This window comes from Marmota monax, unplaced genomic scaffold (genome assembly GCF_021218885.2).
Source record: "Marmota monax isolate L192 unplaced genomic scaffold, Marmota_monax_Labrador192_F-V1.1 WCK01_AAM20220418_F8-fsc00021, whole genome shotgun sequence".
Classification (NCBI taxonomy): domain Eukaryota; kingdom Metazoa; phylum Chordata; class Mammalia; order Rodentia; family Sciuridae; genus Marmota; species Marmota monax.
In genome coordinates this window covers 6,277,752-6,301,571 of record NW_026695228.1, presented here as the reverse complement: position 1 = coordinate 6,301,571, position 23,820 = coordinate 6,277,752, and the positions used below count along the sequence as shown (strand labels likewise).

The 23,820-nt window shown below is 42.5% G+C and overlaps 1 protein-coding gene across 2 annotated transcripts in view; it reads left to right on the top strand.

The window, feature by feature from the left end:
* Osbpl10 (oxysterol binding protein like 10) overlaps positions 1–23,820 on the top strand; it is a 275,538-nt gene that overhangs the window by 82,687 nt on the left and 169,031 nt on the right. For both annotated transcript variants that reach the window (XM_046437455.2, XM_046437454.2), the window contains exons 2-3: positions 10,478–10,653; positions 13,512–13,591. In XM_046437455.2, coding sequence (XP_046293411.1) covers positions 10,478–10,653; positions 13,512–13,591 — 256 coding nt within the window. The remainder of the gene's footprint in view (positions 1–10,477; positions 10,654–13,511; positions 13,592–23,820) is intronic.

Here is a 23,820-nt window from a genome sequence, read left to right as displayed (position 1 = left end):
CCTCTTCTGCTTGACACCCTTCAGTGGAGTGCTCTTGACGGACTCCCTCCGTGCCTCGCTGGTCTGCCTGCTTTTACCTTCCTGGTGTCTCTAGCAGCGTCTGAAAGCATGCTCCTTCCTCTGTGCTACAGTCACACTGTCCCCTTACCCAGCCTCAGGACCTCTCTACACAGTTTCCTTCACCTGGAAGCCTCTGCTCCTCTCTCTTTCTGTTCCATCACCTCATTCCTCCAATCTCAGTTCGTCTCTTTGGAACTCCCTCCAAGTCCCATTCTACTAATTGACTTGACTCTACATGACACATTATCACAGCTAGAATTTGGCTTTTATTTTAGTGAATATTGTCTGTCTCCCTTACCCCCACCCCATATATCCTTAGCAGTTAATGTGATACCTGGCACATAGTAGGTACTCAGGAAATTATTTTTTTTTAAAGAATTAGTGAATTTTTACAAATAAAACTTAATTATAGGATTAGAGATACCTACTTCAAAGCAATTATTGGACTTATGTGGATTCTCTCCTCTTTCGCCATAACATGGATAAACTTTACTATATTGCAGAACCTATGTCCAGCTGACCACACTTGCCAAATAATTTACGCCCCCCCCCCCAAAAAAAAAGAGTAAAGACAGCCTCTCATATGAAGTCCTGTCTTGTTGGTCTTGTAGTAAATTAACTAAACTGCTAATCTCATGCAACCTGAGCATCATCATCAGATCCAATTTACTGTCTGCATTTAGGAACATAATGGGTACATTTGGAAGTTCTTGTTTTATAAGCAGGCACACCTGTGGGCAACTGAGATGGTGGGGAATGAACGGTCTTCAAAAGAGAATTAGCTAGCTTTTCGCTTTTACAGACATGGAATTCAAGGCCCTGTGTGGCTAAATAACTTGCCCAAGGTCACAAAAATGAGAATTAGTGTGTCAACCTAAAAAAAATAAAGAAGCAATCAGAGATTCTCCAAAGAATACTGGTATCTGGAGAATACCCATGCCATAGTAAACTGGGGGGTATTCAAGGAGGTTGAGACAAGGGGAAGGTTTCAAAGGCCAAAGTGAGGATTACGTCAGATGTTCTGAAACAGTAATCCTTGGCTGCAATAATTAATAATAAAAGTGGTGTTAGTCCAAGGCTGAGCAGTTGCTGGGCAGATGTCCTTGTAGAGGTGCTTTTTTGTAAGAGGCTACAGTGGCTTCTGTGCCCGCTTGTGGTTCTGGCAGTCTTTTGTGGTAGCTACCATCAGGCAGTCACAGGCAGAACCCCTTCCTTTGTAATCTCTAGGCGTTATTCACTTTTATTTTTTGTTAGGGTTGACCTAAGGGACTCCATTTTGATTTTGACAATTTGTATGTTTCTTGCACAAGTGGTTTCCATAGAGCATGACCATGAATAGCATCAGAATCACCTGGGACCATGCTCCACCCAGACCTCCTGAATCAGAAATGCTCGTGGAGAGGCCCATGAGCACTTAACAACCTCCAAGTGATGCTAATGCGTCTAAGTTTAAAAACCTCTGCTCCAGGCCACAGCCTGCCTGCTGACAGCCGAATGGCATCTCTTTCCTTGCTGCTGAGACACCACTCGGAGAAAATAACAAGACACTTTGACTCCAGTGACCCAGAGCCTGACTCTGCTGGATGTGTGGGGGAAAAGCTGAGCCATGGGGCCTGTTTGTGATATGCTGGCTCTCCTGGCCTCCCCAAGACGGCTTCCCATCTTGCTTGACTTTAGGGGTGATAGCTGGGGGCACCCGCCCACATTTATCCCAAGGCTTTAGCCAGTAGCAGGATCTGTTTCAATGATGTGATTTTTTTTTTTTTTTTGAGCTTAAAGTAAAAGAAAGGCTTGACTCGGCCCATCTCGGAGATCCTCAAGTAAGTTCCTGTCCTTGTTGGTGGCAAGAACGATGATGTGATTTGTGAGCATGAAGACACAGCTTGATACTTTAGGATGTACCCTGGGTACCATGCTCTGCTCATCTATGGGCACCAGGAACCCAAGAGTTAATAGTTCAGAAGGTGACAAGGCACTATTAGTCCTCATAAGGGCCCAGTTCTTAGTTTCAGTATTAAATCTCCTAGTCTTTAAAAACTAGTCTTTGAAACTCATCATGGGTTAAATCCAAGTGCAGTGCATCAAAGCTCCTGTTGAAAGTTCTTTTGGACCTCTGTGGGGGCCTTATCAGGGGTTTCCAAGCAGCAACTGCTGGGGATGGCAGCTCTCAATCTATGGGTGCCTGGGGACCCTGTGGTCAGGTGGGAGACTGACTACATAATGCCAGGTGATGATTCTATGGGGAGGGAACTCCGTGCTGGATTTTGTCACTTTAAATCTTTCTCAAAAAACAAACTAAAAAAAAACTTCCAAACTGACTGAAGCAAGAAACCTGTCTGTGCTGTGGTGACTTAGGAAAGCTGAGCTTTGGCTCTTTCATATGCAGGGTGCTCAGGTGTATGTTGAATGAGTAATTGAGAGAGTTGACAGATCAGAAGCAACATGAGTGGTGAATAACAAGTTTTTATCTTGCCTCTGATTTTTGTATTTTGGAGGGCTTCTGAGCTTCTGAATCACTTGCAAAAATTTGTGAAATTCCTATCCCCTCTTTCCCCCATCTCGACCACAAAGCTTCTCTAGGCCTGGGTGGGGGAGTCAGGAATTTATGGACCTTGTTTGCTTTATAATTTTAATTTTGAAACATCTTTAATTTGTTCTGTCATACCCTGCCCACGATTGGCTAAAAAATAGTCCTTAGTACTTTTCCCAATGTTAATATTAAAAACTTTAATAACACAATTATATATTATAGAACATAAACTACAATAATTCAACTACAATATGATGTGCTATGTTATTAAAACTATGTTAATTTATATTAAATATCAAGTCTTTTTCACATACCAGATACTTTGCAATGAATGATTATTTTATTTTCTATTTATATTTCTATCAATCTTTGCTTTATTTTTGACCCTGAGTTGAGACTTTAGTCTCAACTGAATAGAGTCCTGGACTATAAAGTCAGACTGCTGGGTTGCAACATAGGCCCAATTATAGCTCTTTCAGAGTTATCAACCTTTCTGTTCTTGAAGCCCTCTGTTAGGAAGGGGTTATAATCACATTTACTTTATAGGACTGCTGTGCAGCACATGTGAATTCTTTTTGTGGGCATCACAGTGCATGGCACATAGAAAGCACTCAGTAAATAGTACCAAATGTTTTTGTTAATGGTTGTTGCATATCTTTAAGATGTCTGAAGATGAGCATTAATGGTCATGTACCAGACAGGACATACTGTATCAAGGTTTATGATCTGTTTGAGATTGAACTTGTGAACTTGTCACACCACCTGCCTGAATGTTTAGGAATGGATTGTGTTCTTGTATAATTCTTAGTCAGTGTATTTTTGACATACATGGTCTCATATGATACTTTTTTATATACTGGGGATTGAACTTGGGGGCACTAGACCACTAAGCCACATCCCCAGCCCCGTTTTCTGAGACAGGGTCTCACTGAGTTGTTTAGTGTCTTGCCGTTGCTGAGGTTGGCTTTGAACTTGCAATCCCCCTGCCTCAGCCTCCCTAGCTGCTGGGATTACAGGCATGCATCACCATGCCTGGCTTGTATAATTTTTAAGTAACAGAGTAAATTCATTCCCTGCTTGGTGATGAGTTGTGGGTCCCTCTGGAGTGTTAGATCCTCTATCTCCTGGTATCTTGGGCATGCTGTTGACAGCAGAGAGATGTGAGAAGGCCATCATGTTTCTCCAGCCACTGCCAGAAATTGTGAGAGTCGGAGGATTCCAGACTTGACAGCTTGGCTGGGATGTTTGCCTGCAGGTGCTGTACCTTGGAACTGTTGGAAGCTTTTGGCTGTAGGATCCAGCATCCTCTCCAGGAAGTTGGTTATCATGAGGGAAATTCTAGAAGATTTATCCTTTTCTCTCAAGCTGGAAACTCAGAGGGTTTTGAATGTCAACTCATCTTGAGTTGACAAGACCTGGGTGGAGGTGTGTGTGCGCGCAAATCTCTTCTCCCTGGGTATAGGCACATTTTTGGGGTGGTGCAGTCTGCTTTTGTATGTTATGATAATTGAGGCAGGACCAAGATCCCACTGAGGATGTGTAGACACTTCTTATTGAAGCTGGCTTCTCTAATGAGATCATTTTTTGGAGAATTTTAATTTTCATATGGATATCAGAATTTCATCAACCATCCACAGATGGTATTAATTTTGGAGGCTTAAGATACACATGGGAAAACAAATCCACAATTTAGGTCCCCTCTCTTCACTTAGTGTACTTCTCTTTGTTGATTTCTTCCCCCGTTTTATTTTCTGTGAACAGTGGATTAGAAGCTTTAGAAACTTGGTGCTTCTTGATCTGAGAAGTGGTGCTGTATCTCTGTGCAGAGGGAATTGGCAAGCTACCGGTGTGTGCCCTGCTGGAAAGAGCAACTCCCCCTAGCTCTGTGCCGGGGGTGGGGGGGAAATGCTGAAGGGGATGTGGACTGGGATCTGGAAGAGTTAGGCAGTAAATAGCCTCACATAGATAGGGGTCATAAGCTGAAGAACAAGGTCACAGTTGCCATTGGTCAGAGCAAGGTGGGGTGTGGACATCTGAGCACAGGTCTTGTTCATGCGTTCCAGATGTTTGGGGCAATTGCTTCTTAGATGGGGTCCCTGGGAAAGGCAAGGCAGGTGCAGCAGGGGTCACCACATGCCACCAGGCTGTTGCCAACCAGGAACTTGATAGACATCTTCTTTCATGTAGGGGTCCTGGGCCTGGCCCATCCAGGGCTCAGTAGATTGGCCCTGGCATCTGTGAGGTGAGGCCCTGGTCCTCATGAGGACTAGGAGTCTGGGGAACCCTCTTGGGAAGAACAGCAATGTGGCTGAGAGGCAGTCTGATCAGACACCAAGGACAAGCCCACGACTTTACTTCTTCATCTCTTTACTCTTGTTTTAATTTTCACTTTTAAATTTAGATGAAATGATTTCACTTTGTGTGAAGACCAGCCTGTCAAACAGAATTCCTCTTCAAAGGAAGGTTTTTTTTTTTTTCTCCCCCTGCTTGTTTTACTCTGTAATTTTCCTGTATTTTGGCTGTAACTTCTGCCTGTCAGCATTAATGAGCAGCTGGCCCGCCGCCATGCACATCCTTCTCCTTGACGTTTCTCTGGAGTGCGTTGGACCCTCTGTCTCTTGGTGTTTGGGGGATGGTGGTGGCAGTGCTAGAAATATCTGCTCATAGATGAGTACTGGGGAACCTGGAGTTTGGTGGGTGGCTGTTGGCCCTGGCCACCCCCCCACTGCAAAGTAAAAGGGCCCAGTGTTCACTTCTGTAATGAAACTTGTCATGCAAATGCTGGGGGAGTGGGGAATAGCAAGGCCACTGGTGTAGACAGATGACCCTTGAGAGATGCCAGACCAGAAAGCAACCAGGAGTAGGTGCTATGCTCTGTGGGAGTCGGTGAGCCAACGCATGTGCAAGTGAGTGTGAGTGGATGCATGCATGTGCTAGCATGAGCATATATAGGTACGTGTTTGTGGGCTCCAGTGAGAGGGCACATGTTGTAAATGTGAGTTTATGTGAGTACCTGTGTGTACTTCCTTTTCTTTGCAAAGGAACAGAATTGGTTAAAGGATATTAGTTACTCAATAGCTTTTCCTGAGCCCTTCCCAGAAAGTGTCCTTCCCCCTGTCAAAGCTCCCATCTTGGGATTAGGTAGGGGTGCCATCAAGAAACTGGCTTGATAAGGATTAAAGTGGCTTTCTGTATTAGTTTTGGGTTACTGTAACAAATACCTGAGGAAAAACAACTCAAAGGAGAAAAGATTTTATTTTGGGTCATGGTTTCAGAAGTTTGTGGCCAGTTGATTCCATTGCTCTCAGGCTATTGCAAGCTGGGATATCATGGCTGAAGATTGTGGCAGAAGAAAGCCATTTGCCTCATGAAAGCCAGGAAGCAGAGAAGGAGAGCTAGGGGCTGGGGACAAAATATATCTTTAAAGACATGTCCCAGTGACCCACCTCTTCCAGCTAGACCCCACCTCCTAACATTCCCTTTACCTTCCCATAGCATCACCGGTTGGGGACCAGGCCCTCAACATCTGAGCCTTTGGGGGACTTTCTAGAGCTAAACTGACACTTTATTCATGGGTTTGATTCCTCCCCTCTTTCTTACCCAGCACGTTATTTGACTTTTCATTTCACATAACAAAAAACTCTGTACACAATTAAGGTCACCTACATAGGAGTCAAGTTGCACACTACAGTGCAAAGATGCTAATTTAAAAAGATAACAGAACCTGGAAGTTAGGTTTGCCTTGTTCTTCCCCCTAGAAGGGAAAGACTTTAAGATTGTTTCAGGATTTTATCTAGCAGTTTTACTCGGCTTAATGAAGCCTAATCTAGAAATATGGTTAACTTTCCTATTTAGAATGAAAGCTGTGATTTTTAGATATAGCTGCAGGCTCCAACCGGCAGGAAGCAGACAGAGCTGTGACCCGGTGGGAAGCCAAACTTAATTTGTTTCCTCCCAGGGGATGCAGACCAACAGGAATTGCTCTTTTGAATGCCGTCTAGGCAGTTCTTACCTGTCTGCCTGTAGCTGACTGAACTTTCAAAGGCTGTGCTGAGAGAGCACTTTGTGTAGTGTGTTGTGGTTCTTAATCAGACAGGACCCCGTGCTCTTCTCCAAATATGATGAAATTTTAAGTGTCCTTAACAGTACATTATTGATGACCTTCCTTATGATGCACGATTCAGATTTGTGCATTTGCATTTAAACTATTTTTAGGAAGTAGTGGAAATGGTCCCTCCCCACATCTGAGCAGGAGGTTGGAATTAAGATGCCAGTTTGAAATGGGTAATATGAAAAATCAATAATATGTCCCCATATCCTGCACAATGACATCAATTGGTTATTCTGCCATCCTTTCTTAAAAAATAAAACATTCTATTAATTTCTTCAAAGCAGCTTTTGAATGATATCCTTTGCAAATATAGTTGCTTGTTTGTGCAGGATGTGCTTGGTTAGCTGCCAGGCTTCCATGGAGGGGTTGGTAGGAGGAGGAAGCAGAAAGAGATTGTCTTCTCTCCATTGCAATTAGTGGCACAATGCACAGAGAAATCGAGGCAGTCGAGAGCAAATCGGATCTGCCTGTTCCTTGAACACACATCCCCTTCTGTTCTACTTCCCCCAGCGTGAGAGCAGCACTCATTCATGGGAATGCTTTGTGTCTCCCCCCAACCCCCCACCCCCGTGTGGGGGGAGACTATGTGCCAAAGTTCCTGCGCCTTTAAGGACTGTCGGTAATGATGTGACTTGTCTACATAGCCACACTCCTGGTGACATTAACTATAGGTCAACTTGAAAGCATTTTCTCCTAGAGAAGCATGTTAGCACTTACCCTGACCATTGGCAGCTCAGAAATTAACCTGGCTCATCTATCTTTGGAGTTTGGTCTTCACCTTCATGTTGAAGAGCAGAAGCAAATTTCAAGTAGAAAGACATGAAACTGGAACTGAGAGATTTTTATGAGCCAGCCCTGCATTGCTTCTGCTTGCATTCTGTTGGCTAAAGCTCAAACCCTGTTCTGGAACATTTCATCTATGTCTACCGCAAGAAGAAAAAGGGATTTGGTGATGGTCGTTTTTAGCCAGTGCTTCTCAAACTTTACCTGCACCAGAATGGCCTGGAAGCTTTGGAAAGCACAGCTTCCTCGGCTCCTCCCCCAGCGTTTGTGATTGAGCGGGTTTTGGGTGTGGCCTCCGCTTCCATTTCTGACAAGCTCCAGGTTGATGAGGCTACTGTTGGGCTAGGGATCACATTTTAATAGTCCCAGTTTATGATACATTTTTATGTCTTGATTTATACGTGTTGATCATGAGAACCAGAAGTGTCTTTATTATAGTGACATGAGAGATGGGAGGGAAGGAGAAAAGTGAAATAGATAGTCTTGGCCAGGTCATCCAGAATATTAAAAATAATTACAACTGGAAGACTTCTTAAAGACGAGAAGTTGTGGAGGATCGAGGACTGGGTGTTCATGTGCTCAGGAGGTGGCTGCTCCTTGCTCCATGGGAGCAGGAGGGTGAGGAAGAGCCCCTATACCTGGCAGCAGAGGCATTCAGTGTTACTGTGTTGTAGCAGGAAGGTTAGGGGAATACAATACACAAGTAGAGGCTGGAGAGCTACGGGGGAGATCAAGGGAGCATCTACAATTGCCGCAGTGGGCTAAGTCCTGAATTTGGATGCAGATGAGCTGGGCTTGGATTTCGAGTTTCTTGCATCTTTGGGCATCTGTAAACTGGAGACTGCCTTCTAGTTCATGATCAAAATAAACAAGGCAGGAAGTTTGTAAGCTTTCTTAGTGATGCTTCTAGGTTAAAAATAAATCTCACCATTTCATTTATGAAGTAGTTAAGGCATACATTTGGATGGGGTTGTTTTGTACTAACTTGGTAGCCCTTTGAAAAACATTGGAGGAAAACTATTTTCCTTAGCTACAATTACTTATCAATGGAATGTGTGCACTTGTGGACACTGCATGGCTGCTCAAACCTTGGAATTATATTGGACATAACTCCTGTCTTCTACATTAATTTTCTTTTCATGTTGAGTATTGAGTCCCAGGCTTCATGCATGTGAGGTGCAAGTTCTACCACTGAGTTACACCCCCAGCCCCCAATGTTTCTCTATTGTAGCATCTGCTGAAAAATCTTGCAAAGATAGGATGTGGTCAAAAGGAATATAGTGCAATCTGATATTGAAACTGAGAACTACCCAAGTTAGTAGTGTGGAAAGGATCTGACCTGTGTCATCAGGTGTTCTTCAAATGTGAAATATTTTGCGGTGTCTGAGGTCACTGCATGGCTCAGGTATACAGTACATGTGGAATTAAGGAAGTTGTTCATTTCTTTAACCAATAGTAATGGAGTGAAGTCAGGTACTGGGTACTGTGCTGGGCACTGGGGTGGGGACACAGATGCTAGACATTGAATCATATCGACACAAAGGTAGACTTCCACAACCAGAATTTCAGGGTGCTATGAAGAGGGATGTCTGATCTGCTCAAAGTTAGCATGGCAAGAAAAAGAAGGGAACATATTGTAGGAAGGGGAAGTACTTTCTGGGCAGGTGTTTCTCAGCCTGCTGGTGGTGAACGACCTCCTCCCATAGGTATTGTGAATGCCTGTGACTAGTGACTAATAAGTAGCAGCATGTGTTTGACATCTCGACTAGTCAGAGACCAGTTCAACTGATCATACCGAATGGGGGTGGGGGAGCCACATGCAGGGAAAGTTTCAAAAAGCCGTTGTGCACTAGTGTCCATTTGTGTGGACCAGCAAAATTTGTCAACTACACTTTGAGTAACTGCTTCCGACAGGCAGAACTGCATATGCAAAGGTCTTGGGGGAAGGAAGGAAGGGAAGCCCAGTGTGGTTGGAGCAGAAGGGGAGAGGAAGAAAAGCCAGGGGGCACTGTGCTTGGTCTCTAGGCTGCAGGAAGAATTTGAGTTCCAGTTGAAGGCATTTCCATCTTGGTGGAGAAGGGGAAGTTGTCTTACTATTTAGCAGGTGACAGCTTGAGAGAATAATCCTTCTTAAAAAAAAAATGTTGGTACCAGAGATTGAACTTAAGGGCACTTAACCACTGAGCCACATCACCAGCCATTTTTTATTAGAGAGGAGGTCTTTCTGAGTTGCTTGGGGCCTTGCTAAGTTGCTGAGGCTGGCTTTGAACTCGTGATCATCCTGCCTCAGGCTCCCGAGCCGCTGGGATCAGTGTGTGTACCACCACACCTGGCTTGAGAGAATAATCATCAAGTCAGATGTTTGGCTTCAAAGATTTGCTGTATGACTTGGGCAATTTTCAGTTCCCCGTCTCTTGCTATGGATGTTCTGCCCTTCTTTGTTAAAAGGCATATATGGGAGGGACTGAAGTATGTCCAGGTGTTTGCAGAAGTCCCTCCAGTTCCCTGACAGATGATGCCAGGTACTCTGGTTCCTCCTGATACACTCACTGCTGGTTGGAAGTGGAGGCCCCGCTTGCTGCTGCTTCCTGGGTATAAAACCACTGCTCTTGGGGCCTCTGGATCCCAGCTGTTCCTCTGAAGTCACGTGGAGCATGTTGTGAGGCTGTGCTGCAATGCTGCTGCTAGTCTTTGCCATTCTGAGGTTTAATGTGGTATCCGTGGCACCAGCTGAAGCCGTGGGAATTGTACCATGTTTTGAATGGACCTGATCCACTGGGCCCTTTTACAGGGTCCATTCTGACATGAGAATCCAGGGTTCTCTGCCATTTGACTTCTGTGGGGCCCTTTGAGGAACTTTTTGGTCTGCAACTTCATGGGTTTGGAGCATTGATATCAACTTCAGGATTGTACTCCCCTTACCCTACCGCCCCGCTGTGTGCTGTGTAGAATAGACTGGAAGAGAAAAATGATGCACCGTGGTTTCTTTGCAGGTACTTTGTGCTGGATTTTGAGGCTGGCATCCTGCAGTATTTTGTAAATGAACAAAGCAAACACCAGAAGCCTCGAGGAGCCCTGTCTCTATCCGGAGCCATCGTGTCCCTGAGCGATGAGGCTCCCCACATGCTGGTCGTGTACTCTGCTAATGGGGAGATGTATAAACTGAGAGGTACGTGCTTCTAGTGATTTTTCAGGCTTTGTGGGTTACTTTATAGTTGTCATGGTGATGGCTGTATTTAATCGCCTTTAATGATTTACTGGGTTTGGAGGACTCTGACAGTTACTGCCCTTCTTATCCCTGGGCTAGGGAGGTGGAGCTGACCTTAGGAATTGCTTGTTTTAATTAACTGAGGAATTGAGGACAAAGGAGAGGTGGTGTTTACAGAGGTGGCAGAGGCTTAGGATTGCTGAAGACTTAGTATTTGCTCAATTTCTATTTTTTTTTTGCCCCCATAGTACACATCTTCACTCTAGTGCCCTCTGTGGCTTGTGTTATGAGTACAAAACTTTTCTTTTTTAAGTTTTTTTTTTGTTGTTGTTGATTGGACCTTTATTTTTTCACTTATATGCAGTGCTGAGGATTAACCCAGTGCCCCACGCATGCTAGGCAAGCGCTCTATCCCTGAGCCACAACCCCAGCCCCAAACCCAGCCTTTCAAGGGCTAGAGTATCATCCTCCCAAAGTTTCTCCCGAACTTTCTCTTGGTAAAGAGCCCTTTATTCAAGTTTTATTCAATCCATGGTAGCAGTAGAGCCTGCTGGTGTTAATTTAATTTCCCTCTGTGTGCTTTTTCGCCTGCTCTTCACCTCCTGAAGACTGATGTTTGCTGGGCAACCTCAGGAACGAGCATGACTGTCCAGGGAGTCCAGCTCTGCCTAGAGGCACATTCATTGCTGAAATGCCAGACTTGATTGCAGTAGTGTAATTTGATTGCCCGGCCTTTCTACCAGGATTCTGTTAGGGTTACATTGCCATGATTCTCCTGTCTGGATTTCTGCTTTGTCTTTTTTATTAAAAGAAAACTAACACATGGGTGTGTGCACATGCACGCACTCGTGTGGGATTTATTAAGGCCCAAGGAAGGGTTGGATGTATCAGATATTGGGCAGCTGATAAGTCTGCCTTTTCAAGTAATATTTTTTCTTCACGAAAATATGAGCCAAGTACCAAGAAACAGCCTCTTATCTGTCCTTGACCATGACAGGTTGTCACCTCTGCAAAGCCAGCCTGGACTCACTACCTCTTGGTCTAGTTTTCACTTTTCCACTTCTAGGCTTTACTACCCAAGAGATGAAATAAGCTAATGTTTCTTTATTATCTCTATATAAATCCTATTTCAGGATCTATAAAACAATCCAAAAGCCTATGAAATAAAAATGCCTGTAGTTGAAGAAAGCTCTTTTTTTGGGGGGGGGGCGGGGCATGCTAAGATTCATGCTCTTTGGAGATTCATGCAGTGTGCATTCCAGCTGGCTAGATTTATATGGTCCTTGGCTTCGCTTTGCCGTTTACTGCTTAATAAATTGTCAGAGCAGAAACAATATCAGGTGAAAAACTTAATGGCACTTCCCCCACCCTGCCTGTGGTTTATAGAATGACACAAATCCATACAAAAGAGAAATCCAAGTAACTCGACAATTGAGCCATCTCGTTTTGCCATCAAGTTGCTAATATTCTGTGGATTATTAAATTCTACTTTTTTTTAAAGGGCGATTTTAATAGCAAACGTAAAAGTTTTATTATCTGCATGGAATAGTCACAGAGCACTAAATTTATCTAAAACTTAACTACAAAAGGGCAGGATAAAACTTCTGCGTATTTATGGCTTATCCTGGGCCCATCCCATAAGGAGCTAGCTGTCCATTTTTTTCACATCTCTTCCATCTGTAGCAAAATGGGAGCACTATGTTGTAAGCTTTTGGGAATATTTTCAATGCTAAGCTTCTGTCAGTACCTCCTTTGTCTTCCGGAGTTAGTTTCACCTGGTCTCATTCTGTTCATCATATGTGCCATAGGCCTCCAGACTAAAGGCATCACCATGACTTATGTGGCCAAATAATTTCCCATTTTTGTAATTCTGGATTACTTCACCTGAAAGTTGAACCTGAAGTCTGGTTTGGTTGACCAAATGATGCTCAGACCCACTTTTGTAAATGAGTGTAATTTTCAAGAGAATCATTTTTTTTTGGCATGGTCAATAACTATGAAGTTAATAATCTGATCATAAATAACATTTATGCAGTTAATATTTGTAGTCAAATTGACTTAAATTTTATTAGAACTCTCACCCATGACAATTAAGAATAATTATATATATTATTTGAGATGGGGTATAGCTGGAAGGATATGCAGTTGAATTGCCCATTAATGTCTATGAGAGAAATTCGAGGATCTCATCTGGTGTCTTGTTCTGTCCAATAATATGAATCCTTGAACACATGTTATAACAGTAATTTAACCTAGTGCCCATTTTGCAAATGACTCCATAGTGCAACTTGGGATCACAAAAGGCCCTGAAGAATTATACTTTAATGCTCATATGAGCCTCACATAGTCACTTACAAATAATCACACATCTCCTTTCCTGCTGTCTTTTTAAAAGTAGAAAGGACTTAAGAGGAGGTTGAAAAATTGGCAAACCTATTCTTATAACAGATATTTCAGATTACATTTGTAGTGTAGTCCAAATGCAAATTTTCTGTGGCGATTTGGTGTGGCTTGGTTCTTGGTGTAAGTTCACCTTATTTGGCATCCAAGCAAGATATATTTTCTCAGGATCTTGTGAAAGTATGTGTCAGATATGTGGGTATTTTCAAGGATTATGGCAGAGGAAATCTAATCATGAAAATACAGGAAATGATTGCAAAAACACTGGAGAACACTGATTCGAAGTTGCTTTCCTCTGCTTTCTCCTCCTTCCCCCTCACTCACCAGGCCCCTAGAGGGCTGGGGGACGCTCTTAGGTAGGTGTAGAAACAAGTTGGGTGATCTCTGCACACATTGCTTTATCTGTTTCTCCATTTTAGCTGCTGATGCAAAAGAAAAGCAGTTCTGGGTGACTCAGCTTCGAGCTTGTGCCAAATATCACATGGAAACAAATTCAAAGGTAAGTAAACATGGGTTGGGAGAGGGGCTTCTGAGCCACTTGGGTGGCTACTTTCAGTCCTGTTCGTTTTCTTCAGGGGAGATATTTTTCATGTTACCTTTAAAGTTATCCACAATAATGGAATTCATATTTGTCCTGCCACATCTAAATTCGAAAGCCAGGGTCAAAAGAAATAGAATTTTCTTGTAGGTAGACTACTGAAGCATGCAGATGCTATGGGCACTGATTCTGGAAAGATACTTTTATCGCTCCTGTTGTCAATTTAGGCAGCTGTTAATTGGCCCATTGAGAAGCTTGAGTGGATGATTTCATTGTGGAGACAGTAGTCAGATTTACAGTTCATGAAGACTAGTTGTTGTTACTGAGCCTTAAATAAAACCGAGACCTCAAATGGATTATGTTCTGTGCAAGGAGCTTCTGCATTCTGAGTGTATAAAATTGCTCTTGGGTAATTTGGCATCCAAGCAAGATATATTTTCTCAGGATCTTGTAAAAGTATGTGTCAGATATGTGGGTATTTTCGTGGATTATTGCAGAGGACGTCTAATAACGAAAATACAGGAAATCATTGCAAAACACTTATCCAGAGTAATAAATACTTGTTAAAATTAATACTTAGGACTACCCTTTTTATATAACTAGTCCAAATTTAGTGATTGTATCCAGTTACTGTCTTTTTCTGAATTTTATACATGCCCCAAGCAGTTTTCTTTTATATATCTTTCATAAGATGAGACAAAATAAAAAGGTCTTACCCAACCTATTGCCAAATATTATTAGAAGTAATTACTCTTGTCACTGTGGTCATTCTAGTAAATTTAGCCATTTGTTAGTATGGATTGGTGTGTGTATCTAATGCCTGCGTCTGCATCAAACTGAATGGAATAATACAATGCATACTGGTCTTGTTTTAGTTCTTTTTATTCCTATATTGGAACTCTTTCCATGTTGGACCTAAGGAAGCTGATCCATAGGATAGCTGGAGGGTTCTCTGAGGAATGGATATTAGTGCTGTAGTATTATGGACACTTGGGCTTGTTTCCTTTTGATTATACTTAATGCTGTAACATCTTCATTACACGTATATTTTTGCTCTTCTAGGTTGTATATCTGCAGGATGAATTTGTATCAGCATAATTGTAGGATCACATTTGAATTTTCATAGATATTGCTAAATTGTCTCCTAAAAAGGTATACTCTCACCAATTCTGAAGTTTGTTTCCCCCTCATTAATCTTGAGGTATTAACTTTTTTGATATTATCACAGATCAAAAGTGGATACCCCATTTTCACTTTTATTTCTAAAATTGTGCCTGGGGCTGAGTAGGTCTTCAAAGTTCATCCGGCATTCATCATTTTGGTGCTTGAGATTGAACCTGGGGCCTCATGCATGCTAGGTACGGGCCTTACAGCAGAGCTACACTCCCAGCCATGTATTTTTATGAACTGCCAGTTTATATTCTTGTTTTTTATATTGTTCATTTTCTCCATTTGCAGAAGCTCTGTTAAGGAGGGACATTTGTTTTTGCTTGTCTCCTGTTTTTTCTACTAGGTTGCTGGTATTTTCAGTAAGCTTTTTTTTTTTTTTTTTTTTTTGGCAAGTTAGAGAATTTTAAAAAAACTTTTGGTAACAGAGATTGAACCCAGTGGTGCTTAATCCGTGAGCCACAACCCTAGCCCCCCTCCCCCCCTTTTTAAAAAAATTTTGAGACAGGGTCTAAATTGCTTAGGGCCTCGTGCTAAGTTCCTGAGCTGGCCTTGAACTTGCAATCCTTCTGCCTCCATCGCCCAAGCCATTGGGATTATAGGCGTATGCTTCCACACCTGGCTAGAACACTTAATTTTTATGGTCAAGTTTATGAATTTTTGTTTGGGGCTTTTGGTTTTGCATTATGACTAGTAAGGGCTTTTCCCAAAATTAGAAAATGTTCTTGAGAGTTTTCTTGGAGAATTTATAGTTTAATCATGTTTAAATCATTGATTCTGAAATTTGCTTTGGGAGTAAGAAGTGAGGTGTAGGGGAACTAGCTGTAAGTATGTTGCTATTTTAATGAATCACTGAAGAGAAGGAAAAGTGACAGTATCCTAATGGTAGTGACAATGAAGAAAAGAATTTAAAGATTCTCTGGAGGAGAATGTGATTTCCTAATATATTCTGGTCAGTCTCAGGAGTTCTAATTGATTTAATAATAGAAACAAATAACAATTTGGATGTTTAGGCTTTTAGGATTCCTAACTTGAGAACTGGAGATAAAGTCAAAGCTGCTTCTGCAGAAATTAGTAGTGAAAAATGAATTTGGTCTTAGTTTGACACCCAGCTAACTGTAGGATCACTGCTTAATTATCCTGGTAATTAGGAATATATACTAAGTCATCTTTTGTTTCTTCATTTTCTCTAGGCTGATCAGATTCTTCCCCAGTACAGTATAAACAATATTGTCCTAGGAAATTCTTCTAAAGACTTTTCATTTAAAATGGGGTGTTCTCTGGAACAAACACTAGGCATGCCGTTCCAACTCATTTTGGTGAGCATTGTAGGATAGCCAGAACTCAGGATCTGAGAAAGACCGGTCCAGCGGTCTGAAACACTCGTTACTCCCTGGTGAGGGTTTCCTCGATCCAGAAGTGAAATGAGAAAAAGGAGGCTTTGTTCCCAAAGCCACCTGTATTTCATTCAAGATTACTTTTTCAGGAATTGAAAAACTAGAGGATTAAAAATATATTTTCAGTGCAAAAGATATAGAATATTGATCAGTAATTTTAAAATTTCAGATAGATACAATACTTGCACAATAAAATATACTCTCAAGTGTAAATTGAGCATGTTTTAACACATGCATACAGTTATGTAACCACTGTAATCCCAATTCCACCATTCCCCAAATTTCCTTCATTAACTGGTTATGGTCACTCCTCATTGCTCTAAACACTCAGCAATTACCACCACTGACTGACTTCTTGGCTGTAGTTCTGCTTTTTCCAGAATGTTCTAGAGGTAGAATTGCATGGCTTTTCTGACTACTTTCATGTACAAAAAAATGCTCTGAATTTCATTCATGCAATTGCATTTATCAGTAGTTGACTTTTTTTTTTTTAAACAGGTGCTACTATTTCTTTCTTTGAAAAATTAAAAGTAGATAACACTAAATCAGTTCCCGGCCTTAAAAAATAAATGTTGGTACTTAGAATTTCAAGGTCTGTTTCTCTAGTTCAGCTCCCTATGACGTGCACATGAAGGAGTCTGTGCAGCTAAGCCTGGAACTTGGAACTTCTGGTTTCCTGATCTTGCTCTGCCCTCACAGATGCTGTGCTTCTCTCCCTGGGTGGTGGGGGGTCCCATTAGGAGAACTTCTGCTTCTAAATAGAAACTGCCAGTCTTTTTTTTTTTTTTTCAATGTCAATGGATTATCCTGTGGCTTCTAGTGTTTGAGCTGCAGTTGCCATATTTTGAGATCAGTCTGCTAGGAGGAATAAAAAACTGATTTTCTCTGAAGACATTATGAACAAAACAAAACGTCCTGGATTTTACAATTTTATTTTTTGGTGGAGCCTAGGGGTCGAATCCAAGGCCTTGTGCATGCTAGGCAGGTGCTCTGCCTTTGAGCCCACTCTAAGCCCATTCCCAAAATATCTTTTTTTTTTTTACTGCAGTATAAAAATTAAAACAGCATGGAGTCCTGCATTGGCTAGGGGAGTTTTGAGAGCCATGAGGGCATCCTCAGAGTTTAATGTGTGGGTGACTCTGGAAGTATCCAGTGCAGGAGTTGGTGTCCTGTCACTTTCATCTAGCATTCTAATGGTAGTGACATTGAAGTGGGTGGGGTTAGGAAACTTCCAGGACAGAGTGTCTGGGTAACTTGAGCACTGAAGGTGGGACAGGAGCTGGCCTGTTGGTAGAAGTAAGGGGAGTGATTACATTGAGTTTGGGAGGTGTATCTATGATATTGCTCACCACAGTGGTCCTGCAAGGTAGGTAGTATTGCCTCCTTTTGCTGAGTTTGAAGATGAGGCCAGCTGAGCTTAAATGATGGGCTTGAAGTCACAGAGTGGATAACACTAAGCAGAGGCCAGAGTGCAAGATACTTGATGCTACCTCTCCCCCATCTCCCATCCTAGCTTGGCAGCTGGTTAGAAAGGACCATATCTTCTCCCACCCATGACCCCATATGTTCTTATATCCTGGAGGCGAAAGCTCTGTGATAGGATGGCTCAGATGAATACCTAATCAGAGGGACCCTTTGCCAGTCTTAAGTTGATTCTGATTTCAAATTTTTCTTCAATGATAATACTCGAAAGTAACATTGGCTTTTTTATGCTGTTTTTGGGTGTCTGTGCTGATGTGTAAGCTCTTCATACAAAGTGTTTTCGGCAGGTTCTAATGAATCTTAAGAAGGGTCCTCTGATTATGCCTGTGTTCTGACTTATGCTGTTGATTTAGAAGAAATATCATGGGATTTGGAGTGAGAAGACCTCTTAATCCTTGCTCTGTCAGTTGTGTTGTGTATTCTGACATTGTCTCCTTGTCTTTGAAAATGGTTGACAACAGCTCTCTTCTGTCTCATAGGTTGTAGGCTCACACAAGGGAGTGCAGGCAAAAGCTGTTTCTGATGTGGAGTGCTTTGAGGTGCTGGGGACTTGGGGACACAGATTTTTTTCAGCAAGGCTACTTCTTGGAAGTTCAGGTTCTCGGCTGCCCTTGTGCAATGACGGACTCTTCCAGGAATGCAAGTGTGCTCGCTAATCCATTTGTGGTTATGTGCCTGTTTTCAGAGAGGCCCCATCACTCTCAAGTGGTCTCATCCAAGAACTTGGGGTCATTCAAAATTAACAAAAGTCGATATTTGGGGGGCGGGGAAGAAAGCTAGATAAATGTATGAATACAGATCTATTTTCAACTTGCTTTCTGACCTGTGAAAGTGTGGCAAAGGGAACAAAAGTCACACAACTATAGAACTTCAGAAGAACATTCAGATTTTGAGGATTTTCATGTCATTTAATCCAGATCAACCAATGGGATTTTTAAATTTACTGTCTTCAATATTTTTTGAAATTTCAGTATTTCTTTGATTTTTCGTTTTTCCTTCCAGATATGGAAGTGTGTGAATTGTCTGAAGTATCCCTTTTCAGTCTGCTCTGATGGGCTTGAGTGCCTCCTCCTTGGCCCTTCAGTCCTTGAAGGATCACTGTGTGACACCTCCTCTTAGACTGGAGATTTTCAGCCAGGTTGGCCATGGTGAGATGGGGTGGGATGCTTCCTAGTCTTGATGGGCTCAGGGCTTGCTAACTTTTTTTGGCTCAGTGGGCTGCTTTCTGATTGGCATTCCTGGTGGCTGTCCCTACTGGAAGCATTCTGTCACTTACCACTTATGGCTTGTGAAGGTCGTCTTTTTCCCATAATGAAAGCTGCATTATTTTTTAAAATTACTGAGATGCACAGTATAAAACATTTAGAAGGTAGATGCCTACTTTAACATTTGGATGTACATCCTTCCAGATGCTTCTCCATGGGTAAATATGAAAAAGACATGTGACCCACTTGAGGTCCATCCTTATAGACTTTTCTCTGCATGTATATTCACAGAAGCCAATTGATTTCATGAGCATCCTACATCTCCATGATGGACTAAAAGATTAGGCTTAGGCTGCAGGCCTGTGCTGTTTGATTGTGGGTTTTTTTTTTTTTTTTTTTTTGTATTTGAATAGAGACCTGTTTCTTAGATTTCTGGGATCTCCATTGTGGATTTTATTTTCTTTTGTGCTGGGGTTCTAAGGCAAGGCCTTGACGACATGCTAGGTAAGTGCTCTGTCACTGAGCTACCTCCATTGAGTTTTATCTTCCAGTTAGCTACTTGTTTTTTTTTTTTTTTTTTTTTTTTTTTAAAGAGAATCTTTTTTGTAGATGGAAACAACACAATGCCTTTATTTTTATGCGGTGCTGAGAATCGAACCCGGGTCCTGCCCGTGCTAGGCGAGCGCTCTACCGCTGAGCCACAATCCCAGCCCAGCTACTTGTTCTTTTTGGTCACTTTTCAGCCATTATTCCTTGACATTATCTTGGTTGGATTCAGATGGGAAGCTGTGGACATCAAAGGGGGAAGTATTTATTGCTATTTTACCCATCTTACAACATGAAAAGTATAGCACTTTGTCCTCAATTTGTGGATACATTTTAGTTTCCGATACTCATGGTATTTGAAATTCTTTCTGGGTTCCCAGGGCCCTGGGTCTGGATCCGTTCTGGCTTTTACTACATTGAGCTCTAATGAGCTTCCTGTCTGTCTCCCACATTCGACCTGCTCAATGAGGGCAAGCGTGATGGCTACACCTAGGATGACAGCAGGTCCCTGGGAATTTGCATCTATATAGAGTTTGAAGGCACTGTGGTTAGATCAGATGGGCCTATGGTTAGGGCTGATCATCCTTGCTAGGCAATTCTAAATTTAAATGCAAATTTTTGAATAAAGTTTTATGCTAATTTGATTTGGAGGAATATGATTGTCTAATACAGGATTTTAAATTCATTATAAGTCTTAGGAGGTCTTGAACGAGCTGTGAAAGCTGCCGAGTTTCGGGGAATGTATGTATAAATATTCATGCCGGAAGCTGCTCAAATCACAAGCCTTTTCCTTTTTTCTAACCCCTAGAATGACAGTTGCATATTAATTCATGTGTGAGGCTTTGCAGTCTTTTGAGTCCTGTGTTATCCGGTGACCGGCGTTTTTTACAGCCCCGGGAGTTGGTGGAGCAGCTCTTCTCTTCCCTGTTCATACAGCCTCCCAGTGACAGCTGACACCATTGATAAAGTCCCTAAGAAACCTCCCTGCTTTTACCAGGGTGTCTGACCTGTACCCTTGTGACACAAGGGTTTCATCAGGGCACAGTGAGACATGGGACAGCAAGAGCAGAGGCTGGAGAGGGATGGGCTGGTCTGGTGACTGGCTGGCTCAGGAGAGCATGCTCTCTGGATGCCTTTTGTCCCAAGGGCTGTATGTTCTGTCACCCAGCCTTTGTCACCACTTGCTTGTTTAAGTGCACAGGAGTGAATGAATTGAGAGGCCCAACTGAAGACACAGCCGAGATGCCAGGGGCAGGCATTCCTGTTTGGGGACACTGAGAGGCTACCTGGGATGTCTAGGCATGTGTGCACTGTCTCTGGGGAATTGAAAGGGTTGCCTCTTGAGGTGAGGGGGTAAAGGTAGGGGTGGGGAATTTTGTCTGACCTTCGGATCTGTGGTAGAATGTGAAGCATGAAGAAATTGGAGCTACTGCTTTGCTGTTCTTTCCAGCGACCTCAGTTTCTGACAGTGAGAGACTGGAGCCTTCCTGAGTCTCTGCTGCCCTGGGGTGTGAGCCAGATGGCTTTGGTTAGGATGCAGTGCAACAGAAGATGTGTGCTTGCACCAGTGACATCTGTGGGCTCTGAAGCCCAACAGTCACCTGGGACTTCAGATGTCATCCACTCCCATGTACCTGCCCCTGCCTCATGGTGCTTACTTGAACAAAAATGTAGTCAAATGTTTGCTAATGAAGATGTTCAGGTTGATTCTACTTGGCTTGATTTTTATTCATCTAGAGGGAACACTGCTGGTAACTCCTTGATTGAATTTTCAGAATGTTACAGGTAATCTGACAAATGACATTGAATTTCTCTCACAATTAAGCAAATTTGAGGCCTCTCAGAACAATTTGGAAAATTCAAGAAATAATGGAAGGAATGTCTTAGTGCACTTAGCCTTCTGTAACAAACACACCATAGAAACAACAGATGGATTTCTCACAGCTCTGGAGCCTGGGAGAGCCTAGGTCAAGGCACCAGCAGATCTGGCTCCCATTGGGAGCCTGTTTCCTCCTGGATGGTGCCATCTTGCTCCATCTTCCTGTGGTAGAGCGGGCAGGGGAGCTTTCTGAGCAGCTTCTATGTTGGCTCTAATCTCATGAATGAGTATTCTACCCTCATGACCTAATCTCCTTCCAAAGACCCTAGCTCCTAATGCTGTCACTCTAGGGGTGGGGATCCAGCATAGGAATTTGGGAGAAGGGACTTGCACCTTCTTCACAGTGTGATAGGGATTCCAAACTCCCTTTGTTCCATTTATCTACTTAAAAAAAAAATTAGACTCTAAATCTGTGCTGTCTGTGTCATGGCAAGTGAGGCAACTTAATCAAACATAAGAATTCAGTTTTTCAGTAGCATTTAGCCACATTCGGCTGAGGGCTTTGTATTGAGCAGCAAGGTATAAACTGTCTCCATCATCAGAAGTTCTGTTGCACAGAGCCAATTAAAGCTTCCATAGCTACTTAATGATTTCTAAAAAAGGAATTTCCCAGTGTCTAGTTCATCCTCTTCTTGAGGGGTGCTCCCTTACTCCCATGTCCCTTCTTCCCTATCTGCATAGTGGGAGTTCAGTCTTCCCTAGGGCCATGGCCTTAAAATCTCTTCTCTTAAATATTTATTTTTTAGTGGTAGTAGGACAAACTGTCTTATTCATCTTTATGTGGTGCTGAGGATTGAACCCAGGGCCTCGCATGTGCGAGGCAAGCGCTCTACTGCTGAGCCCCAGCCCCAGCCCAAAAATCTTGATTGCTTTCACTTCTCCAGTTGCTTTGTGCACGCAGGACATGTCTTGCTTGTCTGAAGTTGAAGCTTGATGGTCTTTTGTGGTTGGGGTCTGTTAAATGGTCACCCTTAGAGCTGTCCATGGCAAAAACATCTCCCATGCTGCTTTGTGAAGGATAGAAGAGGAGGAAAGATTGCCAGTCAGGTTTGCTTCCTGGCCCTGATGACCACTTGACTTCTAAGTTGAAGACCAGAACTTGATCTTGGCATTGGATGCCTGTTGGTTTAGGATCCGTTTCTTTCCCTCCGTGACTTGAGCATTCTAGACGAGTAACCCTGACCACACATGTGCTGTCACACATCCTTGTCTTTGTCCATCCTGTGTCCTCTACTTTGTGTAGTTATTTAAGCACATTGTTGGGATGCCTTCCTGGTCAGAGTGGACCTTGCTCTTTTCCTGTGTCCGGTATTCACCAGTAGTATCACGGTGCTGCTTCCCTAGGTGCCTTGCTTGCCCTCTGGGGTGACTGTCTTTGGAGACCTGGAATGGCAGGGAAATCTTACCCAGCATTGACACATGGGTGGCTATAAACCATTTAATCTGTTATTAACTCAGTGAATGCCCACCCTGCCCCCTAATCCCTGTTGTTAGTGACATTGTTGGTATCAGTCATCGTAATGTTTGTAGTGGTGTTGGATTTGGGTTCCCCCCCCAAAACTAGATCAAGTTGTCAATTTCATAAATATTAGCTTTTTGTGTAATTATCATGTATGACAATTCCATGTATGTACAAAGAGCTGTTAGCTTCCAATAACTGAAAATTGGCCAGAAATGTTAAAGCAAAGTATCTTTAAAATATTAATCTTAAGGAATGCATTTTGAGGAAAAGTAAATAATAAATGGTATCTATCACATTGTGTGGCAGGTACTATGGAAAGTTCTGGATCACCATAGGTTTCTTACAACAACCTTGAGGCAGGTTTGCATTACGGAAAGTAGCAAGTGGGTCTCCTTTTTTTTTTCCTTCCCAAACTGAGATCTGATTTACATACCATATGACTTACCATTTTGAAGTGTGTAACTTAGTGTTAAAAGTACATTTTCCCAGGTTATGCAACCACTGCTACTCTCACATCAGAACATTATCACCCCCAAATGGGACCACTTGTTTCCATTAGTGGTGACTCCTCATTTCCCACCCATTCCTTCTTCTCAGTCCCTGGCAAGCATAACCATTGTCTCTATGGATTTGTCTATTCTGGATATTTTATATAAATGGGATCATATAATGGGGCTCTTTGTGTCTGGTTTCTTTCACTTCACATTGAGAAAAGGTTCGCCGATTCATATTGGGACATGAGTCAGTATTTCACTTTTTATAACTGAATAATATTCCATTGTGGGTCTGTGGTACGTTTGAATCCATCAGTTGATGGATATTTACTTTCACATTTTGACTGATGTAAATAATGTAGCTAAGAACCTCTATGCACGAGGTTTTGTGTATGTTTTTAATTCTTGTGGGTGTATACCTAAGATTGGAATTTCTGGACCATATGGTAATTCTATATCTAGCATTTTAAGAACAACCAGACTGTTTTCCAAAGTAGACATAAGAATGTAAAATTATATCAGCAATGTATGAAGGTTCCAATTTTTTCCATATCCTTG